The sequence below is a fragment of the Euphorbia lathyris genome, chromosome 8 (genome assembly GCF_963576675.1).
Source record: "Euphorbia lathyris chromosome 8, ddEupLath1.1, whole genome shotgun sequence".
In the NCBI taxonomy this organism is placed as follows: domain Eukaryota; kingdom Viridiplantae; phylum Streptophyta; class Magnoliopsida; order Malpighiales; family Euphorbiaceae; genus Euphorbia; species Euphorbia lathyris.
Window position 1 is genome coordinate 8756590 of NC_088917.1, and position 21462 is coordinate 8778051.

The window sequence follows — 21462 nt, forward strand, 5'->3', positions numbered from 1 at the left end:
TCCATTAGGTTCTTATTGCTTCTAGCCGTATGCAACGTTATTAAATTAATTTTCAAAGAATTACATTTAATCTTTGCATAACGGAATGATGTACAGAGTATGTGATTAGCAAGTCCGTAATCATTCCCCCAGAGCTATAAGAAGACAGGTTGATTCTGTCGTTAACCTTTCCGTATTAGTTACAGTATAATTCGATCCTTTATCAACTACATCCTTGAACTGAATCTTATGACTATGGGTGATGTCAAGTCACATATAGCGAGACGTTCATTTTACTTGTACATGCCGAGTCAACTCAAAAAGATAGGTTAAGTCAAATCTGTATTTCTTACTCTTAAGCTATCACCTTGCAAGGATTTAGAGTCGAGTCTTCCACAAGCGATCCATAGATGTATCTCCCATTTATCGGGAGTGATAAATGTTCAATCCAATATATAACGATCCCGCAATCACTTCCTGTGATACCCAACGTCTACTCTTCACACCCCAGAGTCATCTCTGTTAAGGATCGTGTTACACCAGAGTCAAAGCATCATATTCCGTAATCCAGAATACCAATTAATTTTCCTTTGAGTCTGAGGATTAGTTATACCTATTAATACCAATGAGATGAACATGTGATAAGGATGAATCTACCCATCCTGTTATCTCAAATCGGATCCCCAATCCTAATGAACAACATTTCATCGGATCTATGTAACTGTCCAGATATCTGTATATATGAAGCTTGTGAGATCAGCTTTCTGTCGGACAGAAGACATTGTTACACACAAGTCTCAACAGTGATATGTCAATCCCAAACATATCACTTGACTTGGGGTGGTTTTAAGTTTATCAGTTTACTATAAAGTTTTGTCTCACTTCATGCTTGTATGAACACTTTATAATCACTTTAAATAAACTTACGGATTTCCTTTTATTAGACTTTATTTAGTGCTTAAAAGGGATTGCCTTTATATAGTTATAAAACATATATCTCATTAAACAAATGATATAAAGAACAATTCATTTACATTAAGTTAGTATCCTAGAACAATTGTCTATAGGACAAACCCCAACATACTCCCACTTGGACTAAAGCCAATTGTTTCTAAAACTTATCCCAGTAGAAGTTAAATGACGATCATGTATTCTCTGGGTTAAAGGCTTTGTCAACGGATCTACAACGTTGTCCTCTGTAGGTACTCTTTCTATTCTCACATCTCCTCTAGCCACAATCTCTCTAATGATTTGGTATCGCTTAAGGTAATGCTTGGATGCATTATGAGACCGTGGTTCCTTTTCTTGCGCAATGGCTCCATTGTTATCACAGTACAGTGTAATGGGATTAACAATGTCAGGCACCACACCTAGTTCTGTAATGAACTTTCTAATCCAAACCGCTTCCTTTGCTGCTTCCGCAGCTGCGATATACTCTGACTCGGTCGTAGAGAAAGCTACGCTTCCCTGCTTGGAACTCTTCCAACTGACCGCGCCCCCATTCAAGATAAACAGGTATCCTGATTGGGATTTATAATCATTCTCATCTGTGAGATGACTTGCGTCTGAAAATCCTTCTATTTTCAGATCACCTTCTCCGTACACTAGGAACATATCTTTAGTTCTTCTCAAGTACTTAAGAATGTTCTTGACGGCAATCCAATGCTCGTCTCCCGGATTCCCTTGGTAACGACTCATTACAGATAACGCGAATGCTACGTCAGGTCTAGTGCATAGCATAGCATACATAATCGAACCGATTGCGCTGGCGTACGGGACTACAGCCATGCGTCGTTTATCATCATCGGTTTTAGGAAATTGATGATTGTTTAACTTTACTCCATGTAACATGGGTAAGTTACCTCGTTTCGATTCAAGCATGCTAAACCGATTTAGCACCTTTTCAATGTATGTAGCCTGTGAAAGACCAAGCAGTCTTCTCGATCTATCTCTATAGATCTTTATACCAAGTATATAAGCTGCTTCACCAAGGTCTTTCATTGAGAAGTTACCAGATAACCATACTTTCACTGACTGTAAGAGAGCAACGTCATTTCCCATTAATAATATATCGTCCACATATAGTATGAGAAATGCTATAGAGCTCCCACTTGCTTTCTTATAAATGCAAGCTTCTTCGCAATTTTGTTCAAAACCAAATTGTTTTATGGTTTCGTCAAAATGCTTATTCCAGCTTCTAGATGCTTGCTTGAGTCCATAAATGGATCTCTGAAGTTTGCAAACTTTATTTGCATCCTTCGATATGAAACCTTCAGGCTACATCATATATACATCCTCAAGCAGGTTTCCGTTTAGGAAAGCAGTTTTCACATCCATTTGCCAAATCTCATAATCGTAGTGAGCGGCAATTGCAAGCATGATTCTGATTGATTTGGACATAGCCACAGGTGAGAAAGTTTCGTCATAATCAATTCCTTGCTTCTGACGATATCCTTTCGCTACTAACCTAGCTTTGTAGGTGTTAACCTTTCCATCCATGTCTGTCTTCTTTTTGAAGATCCACCTGCACCCAATGGGTATTATCCCTTCGGGTGGATCAACCAAAGTCCACACTTGGTTAGTATACATGGAATCCATTTCAGAATCCATGGCCTCAAGCCATGCTTTAGAATCTAGACTAGTAAGAGCCTCTTCGTAGTTTTCGGGTTCGTCGTCTAACACGGGAACCTCATTATCATCTCCCACTAGAAAACCATATCTAACTGGGAGTTCACGAACTCTTTGTGATCTATGAATAGGTGGCACTGGAGTCTCATCTAATGGGACTCCTTCGGGTACCTCAACCGCCTCTGTTGTTTCAGTCGGTGTTTCTTCTTCTTGAACTTCGTCAAGTTCAATCATGCTTCCCTTTTGTGTTTCTTCAAGAAACTCTTTCTCTAAGAAGGTTGCGTGCTTGGATACGATTACTTTCTGATCATCTGGATGATAGAAGTAATATCCCATAGTTTCCTTAGGGTATCCAATGAAGAAACATTTATCAGATTTTGAATCTAGTTTGTCGGACGCAATGCGTTTGACAAAGGCTGAACAACCCCATACTCTCATAAATGAAAACACGGGTTTCCTACCAACGAACAATTCATATGGTGTGGAACTAGCGGATTTAGTTGGTACTCGATTTAGGGTGAAGAGGGCAGTTTCTAAGGCATAGCCCCAGAACATCTTTGGAAGTAAGGCCATGCTCATCATGGATCGTACCATATCTAATAGGGTACGGTTTCTCCTCTCGGACGCACCATTGTGTTGTGGTGTATAGGGAGGTGTCCATTGTGAGCATATCCCATATTCAGTTAGATAATTCAGAAAATCATCTGAAAGATATTCGCCACCTCGATCAGATCGAAGCGTCTTTATTTTCTTTCCTAATTGATTTTCTACTTCATTCTTGAAGCATTTGAATTTCTCAAAAGCTTCTGACTTGTGCTTCATCAAGTAGATGTAACCATATCGGGTATGGTCATCTATGAAGCTTATGAAGAATCTGAATCCTCCTCTTGCTTGGACTGACATAGGACCACATACATCTGAATGAATGAGTCCTAGAGTGTCTGATACACGCTCACCTTTATTGCTAAAGGGTGTCTTTGTCATTTTACCTTTTAAACATGATTCGCATGTTTCCAATGATTCGGGATCGATTGGATCTATAAGCCCATCTGAATGTAGCTTTAGCATGCGTCTCTTATTTATATGGCCTAAACGACAATGCCACAAGTAAGTTGAATTATCTAGCTTATGTCTTTTGGTATCAATTGCAAAAGCAGGAATTTTGTTATCTAACACATAAATCCCATTTTGTGAAATTCCTGAAAAATAAAAGATCGAATCTTTATAAAAATTGCAACTCTTGTCTTTTATTGAAATATGAAAACCGTCGTCAACAAGACGGCTAATAGAAATAATGTTGCGAGACATTTGAGGAACGTATAAATAATTCCTTAATTCTATTACAAGCCCAGAGGGCAAATTTAAAACATAATCTCCAATTGCGAGGGCGGCAACTCTTGCTCCATTTCCTACTCGCAAGCTTATGCTTTCTTTCTTTAGTTCCCTAGTCTGATTTAGCTCCTGCATATTTGTACAAATATGAGATCCACATCCGGTGTCTAATACCCAAGATTCAGACAGTGAAACTGTATTTATTTCATTATAAAACATACCAGATGTTGAAGCACCGCCATTTCCCTTCTTGAGGGAGGCTAGGTACTCCTTGCAGTTCCTCTTCCAATGCCCGTCTTTACCATAGAAGTGGCACTCTCCTTTGGGCTTCTTCACTTCCTTTCCCTTAGCTTTGTAGGGCACGGCTTTCTTACCTTTCTTGGGATAATTAGGATTGGGATAGCTCCCTTTCCTTTTCTTTGATCCCTCAATGACAAGAGTCGGTATGGCTTTGTCTTTCTTCATATTGGGCTCAACTGACTTGATCATATTTGCAAGCTCTTCAAGAGAGGTTTGCAAGTCATTCATCTGATAGTTCATAATGAACTGTGAATAACTTTCTGGGAGGGATTGAAGAATTAAGTCTATACTTAATTCGTTATCCATCGCAAATCCAATACTAGAAAGTTTGGTAATGTAGCCAATCATCTTGACACAATGTGTCATGACAGATGTGCCCTCTTGCATCCTACTACGATATAGCAACTTGGATATCTCGTAGCGTTCGCACCTGGTTTGTTTCCCAAACAATTCCTTTAGGTGCATGATGATGGAATAGGCATCCATTTCCTCATGTTGCCTTTGTAATTCCGGTGTCATCGATGCAAGTATGATGCATCCGGCATGATCATCATCAGCCTTGTGCTTCTGGTAAGCATCAATTTCCTCAATGGGAGCATTATCAGCAGGGAGAGGGGGTATCGATGTATCAAGTACATACCCTATTTTATCGAACTTCAAAACAATTTTGAGGTTACGAAACCAGTCGGTGAAGTTTGAACCATTCAATTTGTTATCGGTAAGAATGTTTTGCAGATTGGTTTTAGTCATGATTATAAGAGTGGGTTTAATTAAACCTGAGAGTGAGAAAGAGTAAACGTATGTCATTCATTTGCTTAAAGTATATCAATCTAAAATTATAGGCCTTTTAGTTTATTTTAGATTGCTCCCACTATTTTGCCAAATTAATAGCCCTCCATATTAATTCGAAGAATTTCACAAATCCTTTAGTGAGCTAGGATCCTAACTCCTGAGATTTCGCCTTGAGTTTACTCAACAAGCTAGTCTCATTCATTAGGTAGATTCATGTAATCAATCACATCTTTAATGTGATTCCTGGGTTATTGGGTTACTAACCACATTAGTAACTAATATGCTATTCATATTAATCCCAACCGTCTTGCCCATTAGTTTATGACAACATGAGTTTACTCATCCAATTATCATAATCTAATTTAAGTATTACCCCATATTCATGAAAAATGATTTTCGATAATTCAGGTGTTACCGAAAGGACCCCGAGCTTGAGTTTACTCAACAACCCAAAGGCCCTCAGCACTGCCGGCTGAATTATAATATTAGGGAGGGGCAACCGATTTTAATAACTTGTTTATTTACTTAACTTTTTAATGAGGGATTTTATTTTAGGTCTCATAATCTAACTTAGTCTTGATTTGCTTTAGCATACATCAGACACATACATTCACATACATTGGCGTTATGGACATATCATCTAAATTGTTCCGTCGAGCCAGAGACGGAATAAAAGGGCAAACCTAAGGAAATACTAACTATTACATATTTCTCTTTAGGTCCTCCGTCTTCTCCATGGCGCCTTGAAATTACATATTAATTTCTATACTACTAAAGAAAACTTCAATTGAATTGAAGGGAATCAGATGAGAGGAGAAATTACAATAGATAGTAGAAAGGCAGGACTCGCAGGTCCTATTTCAAAAATACCAAAAGACTAAAGATGGTCCAAATATGTCCATAACTCCAAACATGCATAGACTCAATTAAATAAATTTAATTGGTTGATTACATAACTATCTTATGTAATATTTATGTTAATCACATTAACATATCAAATTAACTTTCATCCAATTTTACTTCTAATAGTTTCGTATCTTTTATATTAATTTTTAGATTAATATAACTATACAAAACTTTAATTATGCACGTCCCAATTATTTTGATTTTAATTTATTTAACATTTTGATTTACAAATTGGTAAAACAAACTTTTAAACAAATTTTCATTCGATAATCAAAACAGAAAACTATCAATTTCTGAAACATATATATTTAAATATAAAAATGATTTTATATATATATATATATATATATATATATATATATATATATATATATCAGTTCTAAAACGGTTTTAAAACGATTTTCAGAAAATAGGAAAAAACTACTGTAGATTTCCGTTTTATCTTTAGAATTAATAAAACTGATTTTATCAATCTAACTATAAAACTAATAGATTTTGTTATAATGATTATCAACCAAAATAATTAGCAACATACGCATAATCTGTTTTAATTAACAATTAATTAAAACTTATTTGTTAATTAATCAACCAAACTTATTTGTTAATTAATCCTAACTATAAATATTTATTCAATCCTATTGAAAACTTCTAAATTTTCATATATGAAATAACGGATTTAACGATGGCTCTGATACCACTGTAGGAAATTAGGCTAAGGTATAGCAGCGGAAATATAAAAATTTTAACCTATTTCCATAAACCACAAGATCCGTTAACCGTTATTTCATATAAAGAGGGATAAGAAGAATTACCTCTTGATGATCAATCTACCGTTGTTAATGAAGTGCCCACAACTTCAAAAGAGATAGAAACGGTCTACCAATCTGCCCCTATCCGAAACAGACCTTCCAGTCCACCGAACGATAGTCCCTTCGGTGGAAACGTGGAAGAATATGTCTAGAAGCTCCTGTCCAAAACTCGCGACGATCCGACGGTTCAATCTCCGGGAATCCGCGAAATCGTGAACTGACCTGATGTAGGAGTAGTAAAACGAATTTCTCCCTTTTGTTTGTTTTTCTTCTTCGAGTTCCCAAACACGAAATAAAACACGGGAAGATTAATTTAGTATCAACCGTTGAATAGCAACCAAAGTAGATTGCCTCTAACTAATCAACACAAGATCAAAGATAAAAGAAATAGATGAAAATTAATTGATCAAACGAAGCCGTAGAGAAATCTCGTCCTCGAACTAGGGGTGTCGAATTTTCTCTCTCTTGGACTAGGGGAATTTCGAAAATCACAAGTAGGGTATGGCTTGCTTGGATTTCGAAAATCTCAAGGGAAGGGGTATTTATAACCTCTTGTATCTAATCCCTAGTTAGATAGAATTAGGTTACTGAATAGGAATTCCATTCGGAATAGAATTCCTAATTATTATCTCACTATATATCTAATATATTAAGGATAATAATAATAACCTTATTGGATAATAATAGGAGTATATTAATCTAATTAAAACTCCTAACTTAATTATCTCTTAATTAATTTAATTCATATTCCTAATCTAATTAGGATTAACAAAATCAAATTAATTATTCATGTATATCACTACATGAATTTCGACCCCCTTATGTCCATGGGTCTTATTGGGCTCAATTGGGCTTCTATCAATTAATTAACATCTATCTCTCTTTTAGGTTCCAAGTCTTATGTGTGATCCATTAGGTTCTTATTGCTTCTAGCCGTATGCAACGTTATTAAATTAATTTTCAAAGAATTACATTTAATCTTTGCATAATGGAATGATGTACAGAGTATGTGATTAGCAAGTCCGTAATCATTCCCCCAGAGCTATAAGAAGACAGGTTGATTCTGTCGTTAACCTTTCCGTATTAGTTACAGTATAATTCGATCCTTTATCAACTACATCCTTGAACTGAATCTTATGACTATGGGTGATGTCAAGTCACATATAGCGAGACGTTCATTTTACTTGTACAGGCCGAGTCAACTCAAAAAGATAGGTTAAGTGAAATCTGTATTTCTTACTCTTAAGCTATCACCTTGCAAGGATTTAGAGTCGAGTCTTCCACAAGCGATCCATGGATGTATCTCCCATTTATCGGGAGTGATAAATGCTCAATCCAATATATAACGATCCCACAATCACTTCCTGTGATACCCAACATCTACTGTTCACACCCCAGAGTCATCTCTGTTAAGGATCGTGTTACACCAGAGTCAAAGCATCACATTCCGTAATCCAGAATACCAATTAATTTTCCTTTGAGTCTGAGGATTAGTTATACCTATTAATACCAATGAGATGAACAAGTGACAAGGATGAATCTACCCATCCTGTTATCTCAAATCGGATCCCCAATCCTAATGAACAACATTTCATCGGATCTATGTAACTGTCCAGATATCTGTATATATGAAGCTTGTGAAATCAGCTTTCTGTCGGACAGAAGACATTGTTACATACAAGTCTCAACAGTGATATGTCAATCCCAAACATATCACTTGACTTGGGGTGGTTTTAAGTTTATCAGTTTACTATAAAGTTTTGTCTCACTTCATGCTTGTATGAACACTTTATAATCACTTTAAATAAACTTATGGATTTCCTTTTATTAGACTTTATTTAGTGCTTAAAAGGGATTGCCTTTATATAGTTATAAAACATATATCTCATTAAACAAATGATATAAAGAACAATTCATTTACATTAAGTTTGTATCCTAGAACAATTGTCTATAGGACACTAAACCCCAACAAAGTAACTTACTCAAACTGAGCTAAACTGAATAACATAGAATCACCCTATGCTGACTAGACATACATGCTGAGTGATCACTATAGGCTGAGTTACTTCAGTGTGAAAATCTCCTCTACGTAAAACTGAGCACTCAGTATCTCAAACGTTTAGAATTCCAAATACTGAGTAAAATCCATTTAACACTAAATGCTAGCACACGCGCCATAAATAGCCACCTAGGATGACGTAATCGCAATAATTAAGAAAACAAATGCGCCGAACATGTCATAAATGCTAGATTATTGTCGTTTGATCATCTCGAGGTAAAACGGCTACTTCAACGTTCCAGATCAACTCGACCCTCTATAAATAGTGGACGAATTCCCACTCACATCTCTTTACACTTTGAAATCTATGGCAAATTGATTTCTATCTAAATCCCTAATCTTCAAATACTCTCAAAGAATCCCTAAAAATCATGTCGGATTCCCAAAACATCTCCGGAGCTGGTTATGATGGAAATCACTCCGATTAAAACCCTCCATCTCCTGCTCAGCAGGAATACGTCGAGACTCCCACCAAGTCTCAAGGACACGGTCAGCATGACCAAACTCCGAGTAAGAGCCCCCAAGATGACCTTGCAACCTCTTCGAAAAAGAAAAAGAAGAAGAAAGATAAGCAATCTAAGGAAAGGGAATTTCGTATGGTGTACGATAGTGTCAAGAACTATGAAGTACTTCGTTGCCGGTGGTTCTCCCCGAGTTTTGTAACCGCTGAAAAGCCGTTCTGTGAATGGATCTCTAAGAACGGGTGGTCGGAATTATTCTCTCTCTCCGGTAAAGCTTACCCACGATTAGTAAGGGAATTCTATTCGAATCTAAAGGTGGATAAGGACAACGCTGACCATCTAGTCACAAAAGTCACGGGCAAGGACATCACGGTAACTCCATCGTACCTTGCAACTTTACTAAAACTGCCCAACAAGGGTAAAGAATTTAGAACCACAAACGTCAGACTTGACTACCCAGTTGAGTTCTGTAAACCAAAAGACCACAAGGGAGAAATAGCCAGCACGTGTATGGATCAAAATCAAAAGATGGCTCATTACATCTTGACCAACTTTATCTTTCCTAAAGTAAACTCAGCCTCATCTGCCTCCAACTTCGAGCAGAATTTCATCTGGCACATGCTGACCTACCAACCACTCAATATGCCCGTCTTTCTTGTCGGTGCATTCCAACGAAGTACTGGGAAACTCAGGTTGGGCTCCCTCATCACAAGAATTCTTGAAGACCATCAGGTGGGCACGGTCGGTGAAACTGAGTCATGGGGAACTGAGATTACAGCGGCACTGCTGTTCGGGTTAGCATTCAACCAACCTCTCAAGTCTAAGAAAGGAAAGGGGGTTGTTGAAGAAAATGAGGAAGAAGTTGATGCTGAGGAAGGAGCACAAACTATGCCGGCCAAGAAGGGAAAGAAGGTTGTGGAGCAACCTCGTACTGACTGCACCAGGTAAGATAAAAAGAGAAAAGCTGATCAGTCAGCAAAGGATGTCAACACAGTTCCTAAGAAGCGATTCACGGTTGGAGAACGGATTGTGTCTAGCATTCTCCTCGTTTTGTCTGCGTATTTCTGCCCTGATCTGATCCGATATAGAACCTTGATTCCTTCTCGAGCATCTCTTACTACGAGACCTGCTTCGTTGTGAGGAAGAAGAGCTGGATTCTGATGAAGGCTCTAATGGTGATCTTCTTCCACCGCCGCCATGCCCCCTTGGTGGAGACCGTCCGCCTCCTCCTCGATTTGGTGGCGGGTGTTGCATGATCTGGTGAAGCGACTCAGCTTGGCGTTCATCCTCTATTCGCTTTGGAGATGGGGGCGATCTTCCACGCCGGGTGGATCTAGTTCGGCGTCTGTGATGAGAACGTGATTTGGATCGTCCCTTCCTATGTGATCTGGTTCGTCTCCTATGTCTGTGACCATCACGTCCGCCCTCTGGCTGATCCGTCGCTGTGTTATTTCGTCCCTGATTCGCCGACGTTTCAGTTTGCACTGGAGGAGCTCGAAGTCCGCCTATAGTAATTCCCGGGTTTGTCGTGTTCCTCAAGGGAGCTTGATCATTCCTGCGACTTCCTTCTGGTATATCGGAAAATAACCTCCGGTTTAGTGGTATATCACTAGCGAGCTCCGGATTAACGACTATTGAATCCACGGGTTGAGAAAGCAAAAACGACGAATCTCGGAAAGCACCGGGTCTATAATAGGCGCTTTGCCATTGTGATATGGTCGGTATTGGCGGGCGACGATGATTTAGGGTGGGGACAGTCCCTGTCGTGGCTCCGCCCACATCCTGGTTCTCTAGATAGGCCCTCAATCGACCCTCCATAATTGGTCCATGCTCTCTCCCTACGACACTCGCGCAAATCTCCCAGAAGGATTCTGGCGACATGTCCCTTTCATCATGGACAGTTGGTGCATTAGGATCAACGCGACCAGCGTTTGTAGGAGGATTGACTAATGGTGGTATGGTTGGTATGGTAGTTCCGGTCGAGGGGTTTGAACCCCCACTTGCCATGTTTGGGTTGTGAACTAAGCCCTTTTTGGATTAAGACTTCCACGTTCACCGCACTAATTGATGTCTGGTGCTGAACTCTTGATCGGAATCCTTCCCTGCGGGGGGCGTCGTTGGGTTCGACGGGGGGAAGCTCCGATGCCAAAGTCAGTAAATAGTAATAGGAGTAAACTATAATGACAAAATAGGGTTTAAGGTGAGCGTAAAGTGTACCTCAATAGCTTGGGAAGCAAGCTATTTATAGTCATGTAGTCCTAACTCCAGGTAACTAGAAAGTCTCCATTAATGCCTCATTAATGGCGGTTACTGATCTTATTCAAGTATGACCGTTAGCTCATTAATGGGTTATTAGTTCCTTTATTGAGAATCGGCACAGCCGTTCGACGGGCGGATCGAGGCATGATGGCGGGTCTCCCATAGGTTTGACTATGGATAGCGTGTGGAGGAATCTATGTGATCCGCCACTTTGATGGCTTGCTCGATACGCCGTAGCTTTCCTGATCGTCCGAATACGCGGTCGTTTGGTTAATTACCTTTTTGGTCCCGTAAGTAATATCTCGATATTATCACTTATAAAGTTGAATGAGCTAATCTACTTTTATGGACAAGTTCAGGAAGCTGGTGTTACGAAAATAATCAAATTCAAGGAGCTGGTGAAATACTTGCAAAGTTTAGGAAGTCAATCTACTATTATAGACAAGTTATTAAGCCTGAAATTTATAACACAGTCATACTTATTTTTTTTTTTTTTTTTAAGAAAACACAGTCATACGTATTAGGACAAGTATATTCTTGATATCTAAAACTACTTCCTTCGTTTTTTTAAAGGCTTAATACATCTGTTATTCTCGTACTTGGTCTAAAACTTCAACTGTCTTCTTAAAGGTTTAATACCTTTCCAGCCCCTAAAGTTGTTCTAATACTACAATTGACCTCTCGAACTTAGACTTGTAACAACTAACCCCCCCCCCCCCCCCAACTTGCTTATTTAGAACAAATAACCTCTCAAATATGTTATTTCGAGAGTTTTTTTTTTTGCCTTTTAGTTAATATATCAGTAGATTAGTTAAATATAGTAAACGATATTTTGAAATCTTTTATTTCTGATATAATATTATGTTGAATGTTTTTTTTTTTGGTTTAAGAGTTATTTGTTCCAAATAAACAACTTGATGAGTTGTTTGCTCTAATTGAGCAATTTGAGGGGTTATTTATTCCAAATAAGCAAGTTGAGGGGGTTAGTTATCATAAGTTTAAGTTCGGGGGTCAGTTGCAGTATTGAGACAACTTGAGAGGGCTGGGAATGTATTAAGCCCTTCTTAAATTTTAAATGTTCTAAATGACCCTTTATTTTTGTCCAATTGCATTAGATAGCACTCTATTCTTGTCCAATAAAATTTCAATAACATCGTATTCATATCCAATTGCACTTAATAACCTGATGAACTTTCAAAAGTTCTTAATTATTTATCTATTTGATATTTTCTTTTTGACACGTGATGAACATTTTGACACATGAAGAAATGTTTCTCTCATTATTTGCATCTAACAATTCTATTAAGAAATATAGAGTTAACAACGTAATTTAATATAAAATCCGATTAGACTCGGTCTCTCATTCACGTCTCCATGTGCAACCATTTCAGAAATTCTCTGTCTACGACAATTCATATCCAAATGGAACGAGAAATTGTTATCGATGTAAATATAATACACATTGAGTTAGATTTAAACAATGTAATTTAATATAAAACCCGATTAGACTCGGTCCAAATCCGACTCAGCCCGTCCAAACCCATAAACGCATCTATTAACATGAAAAACAATACTATTTGAAGATCAAATTGTGCTTGGAGAAAATCAAATTGTAAAATAAAATCAAACATTTACAATTGTTGATGATATATCAAATTATAGTACTAGTATATATTATACACAGCTTCTAAACTTTTCCTTCAATTCTATGTGTATAATTGAGGTAAATATAACTTCTTAATCCTTAAACTTCCATATTTATTCATTCACATCCTCAAATCCAATGCATCAACACAGCCCTTTTGTCCATGCCATATGCATTTCTCAACTTTTAATCGCCATTTCAGCTGCAACCGCCGCTAGCAAACCCTACTCTATTAGCGGCGCCGTCGTACACCACCTCCAAAGTCTTCTGCTGCGTATTTCCAATAATAGCCACATCAGATGCGTCACCGTTTGCGGCGAAGGCTAAGCACACCTGCGTCGGATCATTCACATAAAAAATCCCCGTCGCATCGATATCCATCTGAACTCCGCCGTTAAAAAACAAGCCGATCTTCGGCACAGAGATCGTACTGTATTTACTAAAATCGTAGCAAGTATCCAAAATCGACAGCGCAGGCGCCGATGGATACTTCGACATCAATTTCTTAAACGCAGAGCTTAAAGCAGAGTACGCTGCTGGCGGCAGCCGTGTAATTACAGTGCCGGAGTCGATTATAGTACCTGCGTTTGAAAATACTGATGGAGAAATCGCTAATTTCTGGCCGCCGACGCTGATTGCGGTGAAATCGAGGCCGTAGAATGAGGATCCGATTGACAAGGTGGAAAGAGGAGTGAATTTGGCAGATTTGGACGGAGATCCGCCGAAGGTGAGGAATCCGGTGGAGCTGGAGGAGGAAGGGAGACAATAGGAGAAGATTTTTTTGTATTTTTGGGCGGTTTGTGAGACTAGAGAGAGTTTATCTCGGCCAAGGCCGAGAAGACCAGCGGCGCCGCCGAAGAGACCTTGGTTGTTCTGGCCGCAGCCGAAGTAGAAACTGTCGAAAGTGTCGGTCGGAGTTAAAGTGAGCTTTTCTTTGCCGAAGAATCCGATGGAGAAAGAAGAGTCGCCGTATTGGATGCCGTAGACGCATGTGGAAGAAGCACAGTTGAATGTGTTGCCTGCAGGGCAGAGGAGGATTAGAGGTAGTAATTAAGTAATTAAGCAAATTAAGCACAAAGTTCGGGTTTGCGTCCAATGGGTCGGGCTTGATAAGAAATAATAACTTTCAGACCCGTTAATATCTGCCTATATCTAGAGTCGGTTTGAGTTTCATAAAAATGCTATGGGTCGGGTTCAGTCCGACCAGTCTTATTAATATTAATTATTAAATTTATATGTGTATATATCAAATATTTACTTTTAGGTTTAATGCATCCATGGCTTTTTAAGTTGTTTAAAAACTGCAACTGACCTTGTCAACTGTAAAATTTTAAAACTAACATCATCAACTTGTTTATTTGAAACAAATAGCCGTTCAAGTTGCTTATTTTGAACAAACACCCCCTAAAAAAATAAAAATTCAACATAACCTTACAACACAAATAAAAGATATTCAAAATATCTGTGGTTATATCTAACTAATTTGTCAATACATAAAAGGGCAAAAAAACTCTCGAAATCACAAATATTAACCTGAATGGTTATTTGTTCTAAATAAGCAAGTTGGAGGGATTAGTTGTAACTTTTTGAAATTCAACGGTCAATTGCAGTTTTTGGATAACTTGGAAGACTGTGGACGTATTAGGCCCTATTTTTAAGTATGATTAAAACTATTAATACTTTTTAGGTGGGTTTAGCTTGGGTTTTGATTTTTAAACCCGAGCTCAGCCTGAAGTAACAATGTAGGGCTACAGTGAGTTTGGTTTATGTTTTTTTCGTAAAAGCATGTTGAGCTCGACCCACTAACATGTCTAGTCGACGTGAATATTGACTTGTTAGTCTTATTTACATGTTAATATGTTTTGAATTATTAACTCTTGTTGACGTTACACATGTTTAAATGCTGATGAAGCAAACGGTTAGGGTGCTGTAATTGTACCCTAGACCCTTTATCTTCCGTCACTAATCACTTGACTATTTAAGTTAAACCTTTTTAGTGACGTAGAAAGAGGTGCATAGGGGATTGTTTACACCTCCGGCCACCGAAATCCACCTTGATAAGGATGATTTCAAACAGCCCTAAGCTTGAGAAGAGGGTCTGGAGTTACTGCAGTTGTACCACAAACCCTCTTTCATCTCTTGTGCCGCCACTAATTCTAAAAATATAAGAGGATAGTAGTGCGAAATAAACCTGTTGCGGAAGCAAGTGAACCGCAAAGAGCAGTGCCACAAGTGATATTAGTATAAGTATTTGAAGTCGAAGGATCGAAAATTGGTTCCTTTTGTTGATAACAAGACTTAGCACAAGGTTGACATTGAGTCCAAGTAAGATCACTTCCGGTATCAAATATGAGAGAAAGGTCTTTCTTGGGTGTCCCGATTCCGACGTTGACTATATAGTTGCCAGAGCCGACGGTGCTTCCATCCTTCGCCGGAATAGTAGTTGCATCCGTCGCCAATTCCTCACCGGAGTTCTTAGATAGCTTTGAATGAATAGACTTTACTCTTGATTGATCTTGAGCAAGAATTTGAGTGTGAGTTGGAGATTTTGGTTTGGATTGTTGATTTAGATTTGAACATGGTCCGTGCTTGTGGATTACCTTCAAGAACGTCTTTTCATCTAATCCTGAATATTTTCGAATACAAACATTATTAAAATTTGGTCAGTCACTGTCAAAATGAATGTAAACGATTATCTTAATAGGTTAAAAACAATGTTAAGAAAAGTAGAAGCATTTCAATTATATTAAGAAGTTCTATTGTTAAAGACGGGATGAAGACGGGGAATATTTTCTCTTTGTTCTATTAATGGTCTTACATGTAAAAATATTTTTACGTTCAAACTAGTCTGCTATTAATTATGCGGGCTTAAATTCGAAATTCAAATACATGAGTCTGTGAATAAATAAATTCTTTATTGATAAAGATTTTTTATCTCGTCCCCTCATAGTGGTGTTTTTTATTCATCCAAGTTCAGCCCAAAGATAGGCTAACTTATATAGACTTAGACTGGATCTAATGTAATTTTTTCTTATCTAAATCTGACCTATTGAATGCGGGTATGAACAGACCGAATGGATACAATACTTAGGTCACTTCATTACTAATAAAGATTTTTTTATCTCGTCCTATCATAGTGGTGGAAAAAAATTATTATGTTATAAGAATTTTAGATAATATGATCTCTAAGTTATTAAATTTAGCTATTTTTTAAAAAGTGAGACACTCTTATCATTCAAAAATTATTTTTGATCTAATACAAGGCAAGATAAAATGATTATTTAAAATAGGTTTAATACATCATTTGCCTCCTGAACTTCTCTAAAAAAGTATGATTGGTTCCTTGAATTTTTAAAGTATCCCGATAGCCCTTGAATTTATATAAAATATTTAATTAGCTCCCTGAACTTGCATAAAATGTAATTAATTGATCACTCAATGCAAAAAAAAAGTAAGTTAAATGCGGAAGATGTATTGTACACATCTTAGAATGTATTACATAATTCAAGAATAGATTAAAAATGATAAAACATGTCTTTTCTAATATTAGAACCGTATACCCCGATCTTAGTTGTTTTACTTTTCTTAAAACACGTGCAATACATCTTCTGCATTTAATTTACTTTTTTACAACCAAGTGATCAATTGATTACATTTTACACAAGTTTAGAGGGCTAATTGAACATTTTATACAAGTTGAGAGATCTATCGGAACACTTTAAAAATTTATGACCAATCAAACTTTTTGAATAAATTCAGAGATAAATGATATATTAAACCTTAAAATATTTAGCTAGTTATTTTCATTAGTATTTGTGTTTTTTTTTTCATTTTTTCATTTTCTTTTTCTCTATTTTGTTTTTGTTGATTATAATCTATAAATTCTATATATTATGTACCATAAACTTTTCATCCTTAAAAAAATCATAAAAGTGGATCCCATCTGATAAATATGGTGTGTACACACATTTTAAACTTATTCTAAAAAATTAATAATTAAAAAAGGAAATGTAGGGTCTAAGTTATTAATTAATCCCAAGAATGAAATGATTAGTGCCCAACAGAAAACTATATTTATTTAAATAAGGTTTGTTTGGCTGATAATAATTAATTCCACTTAATTCAACTTTGGAAGTTTCTTGTGACTTGTGAGACAACAAACTTGTCCTTGAAAATTATGCTATTTTAGAACTAAATAATATTATCATTTTATAATAAAATAATATCTAGAGGATTTATTTAATTATATTTTTCAGTGCAACATGAAATTGATTTATTATTTAATATTTGTGTAGTTATCAAATAATTAGACTATGATTGGACTTTATGTATAAAATCTTAGGACTAAAGACAAACATTATGGTGTAAAATAATATTGAAATTAAATAAATTAAGTTGATTAATCTAATTTTATGATCATGCACCAAACAGGAATTTAATTAATTAATTTAAATGAAGTCTAATTTATTTATTTAATTAATTAATTAATCTCCATTCACCCCTCAATAATTTTCATTTATAAATAAATTTATATAGGCATGCATGTAAATTTTCTTGGCTTAAAACCTAATTAGTCTCTTAACATATATTTTAACAGTAAATTTTCATTTCGATTTTGATTTGATCAGTATTTTCTAATATTTTTGGTTTTGGTTATCGCTTCGGTTTTAGTAAAAAAATTGGTTACCGAACCAATTTTTTTATGTGTATAATATTTATTTGGATTAAATTTAATTTAAACTAAATTGATAAAAAAAATATTATAAAATATTAATCAAAGCCGAATTGGAAATTAAAATGATCAAATTGAAAACCGAAACTAAATATATTATAAATTATTGATTAAAACCAAATCACAAATTAACCAAAATTTTATTTTAATTCAGGAAAGAATTCGATTGGCAGTTTCAATATATATTGAAAATTTAATTGGCGATTTTTAAGTTTAAGGATTTAATGGACTCGTTTTTGAAAGAAATTATCTAATTAACCTAATTAATAAATTTAGAAGATCACATCTGATTGATTTTTAAAGTATAAATTAAGTAACTAATTGTACTTTAAGCCAATTTTCTTTTTTGTGATCATATTTTTTTTAATTTCTGTAAATATATATTTCATGAAATTTTTTGTACCAATATTTATATACAAGGACATTTTTGTATTATATAATAGTAGAAAAATACAAATTGATATTCCTCTTTAAAAGAATATATGCACTTTCTATAATGGAGGGTCCTCACAACGTAACATTAATCACTCGGAACCATTCTTTCCCTCTCAAAGGGTATTATAGTAATAAACATTCAAATTTAAAAATGCAATTATAGTATTTTTAAACTCTTTTCATGTACAAAACCATCTTTTTAGAGTTTTTTTTTTTTTATTGCAAGCACCCGGTGATCGAAAGACTCTATATAGAAAAAACGACACACGTCGTTTTTCAAAACGACACATGTGGTTTACTCTACATAGAAAGGTCCTTGTGAGAACCGGATACTTACAATGAGAATTTTGACTATCTATTCTCGTGCATCCTTCCTTGTACTAGATAAATTAACATATTTTTCAAATCAAAATTCATGAAAATTCAAAAGAGTAATCAATTAACTCTGTTTGTTTGTCGGACAATACTCTATTTTGGAAAATATTGGGTAAGGAAATTTTTTTATTGGAAAATATTTTCCTATGTTTTGCTACAATACCGGAAAACGGGAAAAAGTGGTGGGTAATTACTGTTTTCAAAAGGATAATAAGAAATAGAATAGAATAAAACATTTCCTCATTTTCTTCATATATTTTTCTGTTAACAAGTCTTCTGTTGACTTATTTTCTAAAGTAAACAAACACCGAAAAATCAGAAAAATAATTTTTTCTTGGCAAATAAACTGGTATAACTTATTGTTTTCTTCAATTGTATTTTGGTTTTTTTACCCTAAGAATTATAATACGGGTATTTAGATAGAATTCAATATCTACAAACTATTAGCAACAACATTAAACAACTGAGTCAACCTTTAGAAACAAGAGACTAAATGATCATTTGACTCCATTTTTTCAAAACTACTTCTTGTCTTTTAATTCTAAACGCGAAATAAAAAGTATTTGATAAAATTTTATAACAACTGATTTTAGCTGAAAAATCAACTAACATCTATTAACAGTACTAGCAAATAGCACACACGGGAACAGGTCAACCAAACGAAATGAAATAACTAAATTTGAAACTAAGGTAATTAATTAAGTATAATTAACAAGAGATTAGTGAATTAACCTTGGGAAGAACTGGAAGAAGACTTGCAAGAATCAGAAGGAAGAAGAGAACTGAGTTGAAGAAGATGAAGATGATGAGTTTCTGCAATTTTTCTTTCTTCAAAGGCAAAAACACCATTTTTGAATGAGAAAACAGAGCTTAGAAGGAGGAGTAAAGATGTTGAAATTAGGAAAGAGAGGAGATTAGTAGACATGGCTAATGGAGATTAGCTTCCTTAATTAATTTAATTAAAGTTTTGCAATATTATTGCACAACACTTCAGTGCCATATTTATAAGCTTTTGATTTGAGATTATCAATTCTTACACGGCAATATTTTTTAAAAAAATAATAATTAATCCATGGTGGAGCTCTATCTCTCTTGAATTGGACAAGCCTAATTGGAGTTTGACACGTGGACAACTAACTCCAATTCACTCAATCAACCTAACAAATCTCCAATGTTTTAAAAACCGGTCTAAGCGTACGGTCCCGTATGGAAAATCCACCGTAACTGGGTGTTTGATATTCTATTAGGATAAAGATAAGGATAAAGATTGCAATAGAGATAAGAATAAATGATTGGGATAATGATAAACTCATAATAGTCGATAATTATTATTCAATGTTTGGTATGTGGGATAGAGATAGAGATAAAATAACATATTTTACTATTTTAACCTTATTTAAACTACATATAGTTAATTTGAGGGATAAGATAGACTTTTCCATCATATTAAAATCGCATGAGCTTATCTCAATTCCTTATACCACCCCCCTTTGGGTATAGGATTTGAGGGATAAGACTCATATCTCTCCCTTATCTCCCTAACCTATCTCTAAAACAAACATGAGATAACTCACCTCAGTTTCTTTATCCCTATCCTCGTGTCTTTATCCTCTCTAACAAGCACCCTGTAATTGTATTTATGGTTCTGTATGGAAAATCTACCATAATTGTATCTAATAAAGTCAACGCTACAATTCGGTTTGATCTTAAAGAGAAAGTCAGGGGTTTTATCATGGTTTGAATTTTTTTTAGATATTCGATCCGGTTCTAGAATCTCCAACATGTTCAACATGTTTATTCAGCAATATTAGGAATTTAAAAATTTTCAGAATTATACTTAATTAAGTCAATGGTATAAATTCGGTTCTGCTCTAAAAAAAGTCAATAGTTCTATTCAATTCTGAGTTTTTTTATTATGATATTCCAGTCAACAGTCCCACTCTTCTAAACTTTTTTGTAACAATAAAATAATGGATATAACATATAATGGAGATGTGGACCAAATACTATCAAAGTGGGTCGTCGTTGGATGGTTTCGAGGTATGTGACGTCCCTGCGCTGGGAACGGTCCCTAAAAACACTTCGATGATTAAGTCAGTAATGTGTCGACCGAGGTCGAATAGGGAAAAGGAGAGAGAGAGAGATTAGAGTGAGAGAGAACATACCCTTCCTTGTATTGGTGCCCGAGTTTATATAGACTTGGTAACATGTGAATGAGCTTTAATGGGCCTTGGGTCGGTACTTGCCTGAATTAGATGGGGCTGGCTCATAGTCTTTAGATGAGCTTGGCCCATAATCCTTATCAACATATATCTACGACTCAGTATAACTCAATTCACAACATAGATTGAGTTTCTGAGAAAATATTTCAGTTTCGATTTTCACTAAATACATCCACAAATAAAGTGAGAAGTCTTAACTACAAGTAAGCCTCGAATATGATTATCTCTATGTGAATATATTTTGGGGATAAATTATTTATCATTCTTTGCTAATAACACTTTTATTCTTAACGATATAAATGGTAGAATTTAGAGGTTAATGTTAACAAGTTAATTCAATTTCGTATTATAATTAAAAAAATCAAATATTTTGCTCATATTTCATGCATCAATCGCATATCAATTTCATATATTGAGGGATGAAAGGTTTTTAAACTCGGTATAATATTTACATTTTTTTATCCAACATATACATAAGACATGATGAGACCAGATGTAACCTATATATACGATTCTATTTATGTCTTT

At 35.6% G+C, this 21462-nt stretch overlaps 1 protein-coding gene across 1 annotated transcript; it reads right to left on the reverse strand.

The window, feature by feature from the left end:
- Positions 1-13058: 13058 nt before the first annotated feature.
- Positions 13059-19677, reverse strand: LOC136202287 (aspartyl protease family protein At5g10770-like). Its single transcript, XM_065992800.1, has 3 exons — positions 19445-19677; positions 15362-15796; positions 13059-14189 (listed from the first exon to the last, which is right to left on the reverse strand). The coding sequence occupies exons 1-3, from the start codon at positions 19635-19637 to the stop codon at positions 13369-13371; spliced, it is 1449 nt and encodes a 482-aa protein (XP_065848872.1). The 5' UTR covers positions 19638-19677; the 3' UTR covers positions 13059-13368.
- Positions 19678-21462: the final 1785 nt, after the last annotated feature.

Coding starts and splice junctions, on each gene's coding strand:
- LOC136202287 (XM_065992800.1), bottom strand. CDS start 19,637: ATGTCTACTAATCTCCTCTCTTTCCTAATTTCAACATCTTTACTCCTC. Junction 15,797..19,444: donor TTCTTCCAGTTCTTCCCAAG/GTTAATTCACTA, acceptor GAAAATATTCAG/GATTAGATGAAAAGACGTTC. Junction 14,190..15,361: donor TTCACTTGCTTCCGCAACAG/GTTTATTTCGCA, acceptor TCTGCCCTGCAG/GCAACACATTCAACTGTGCT.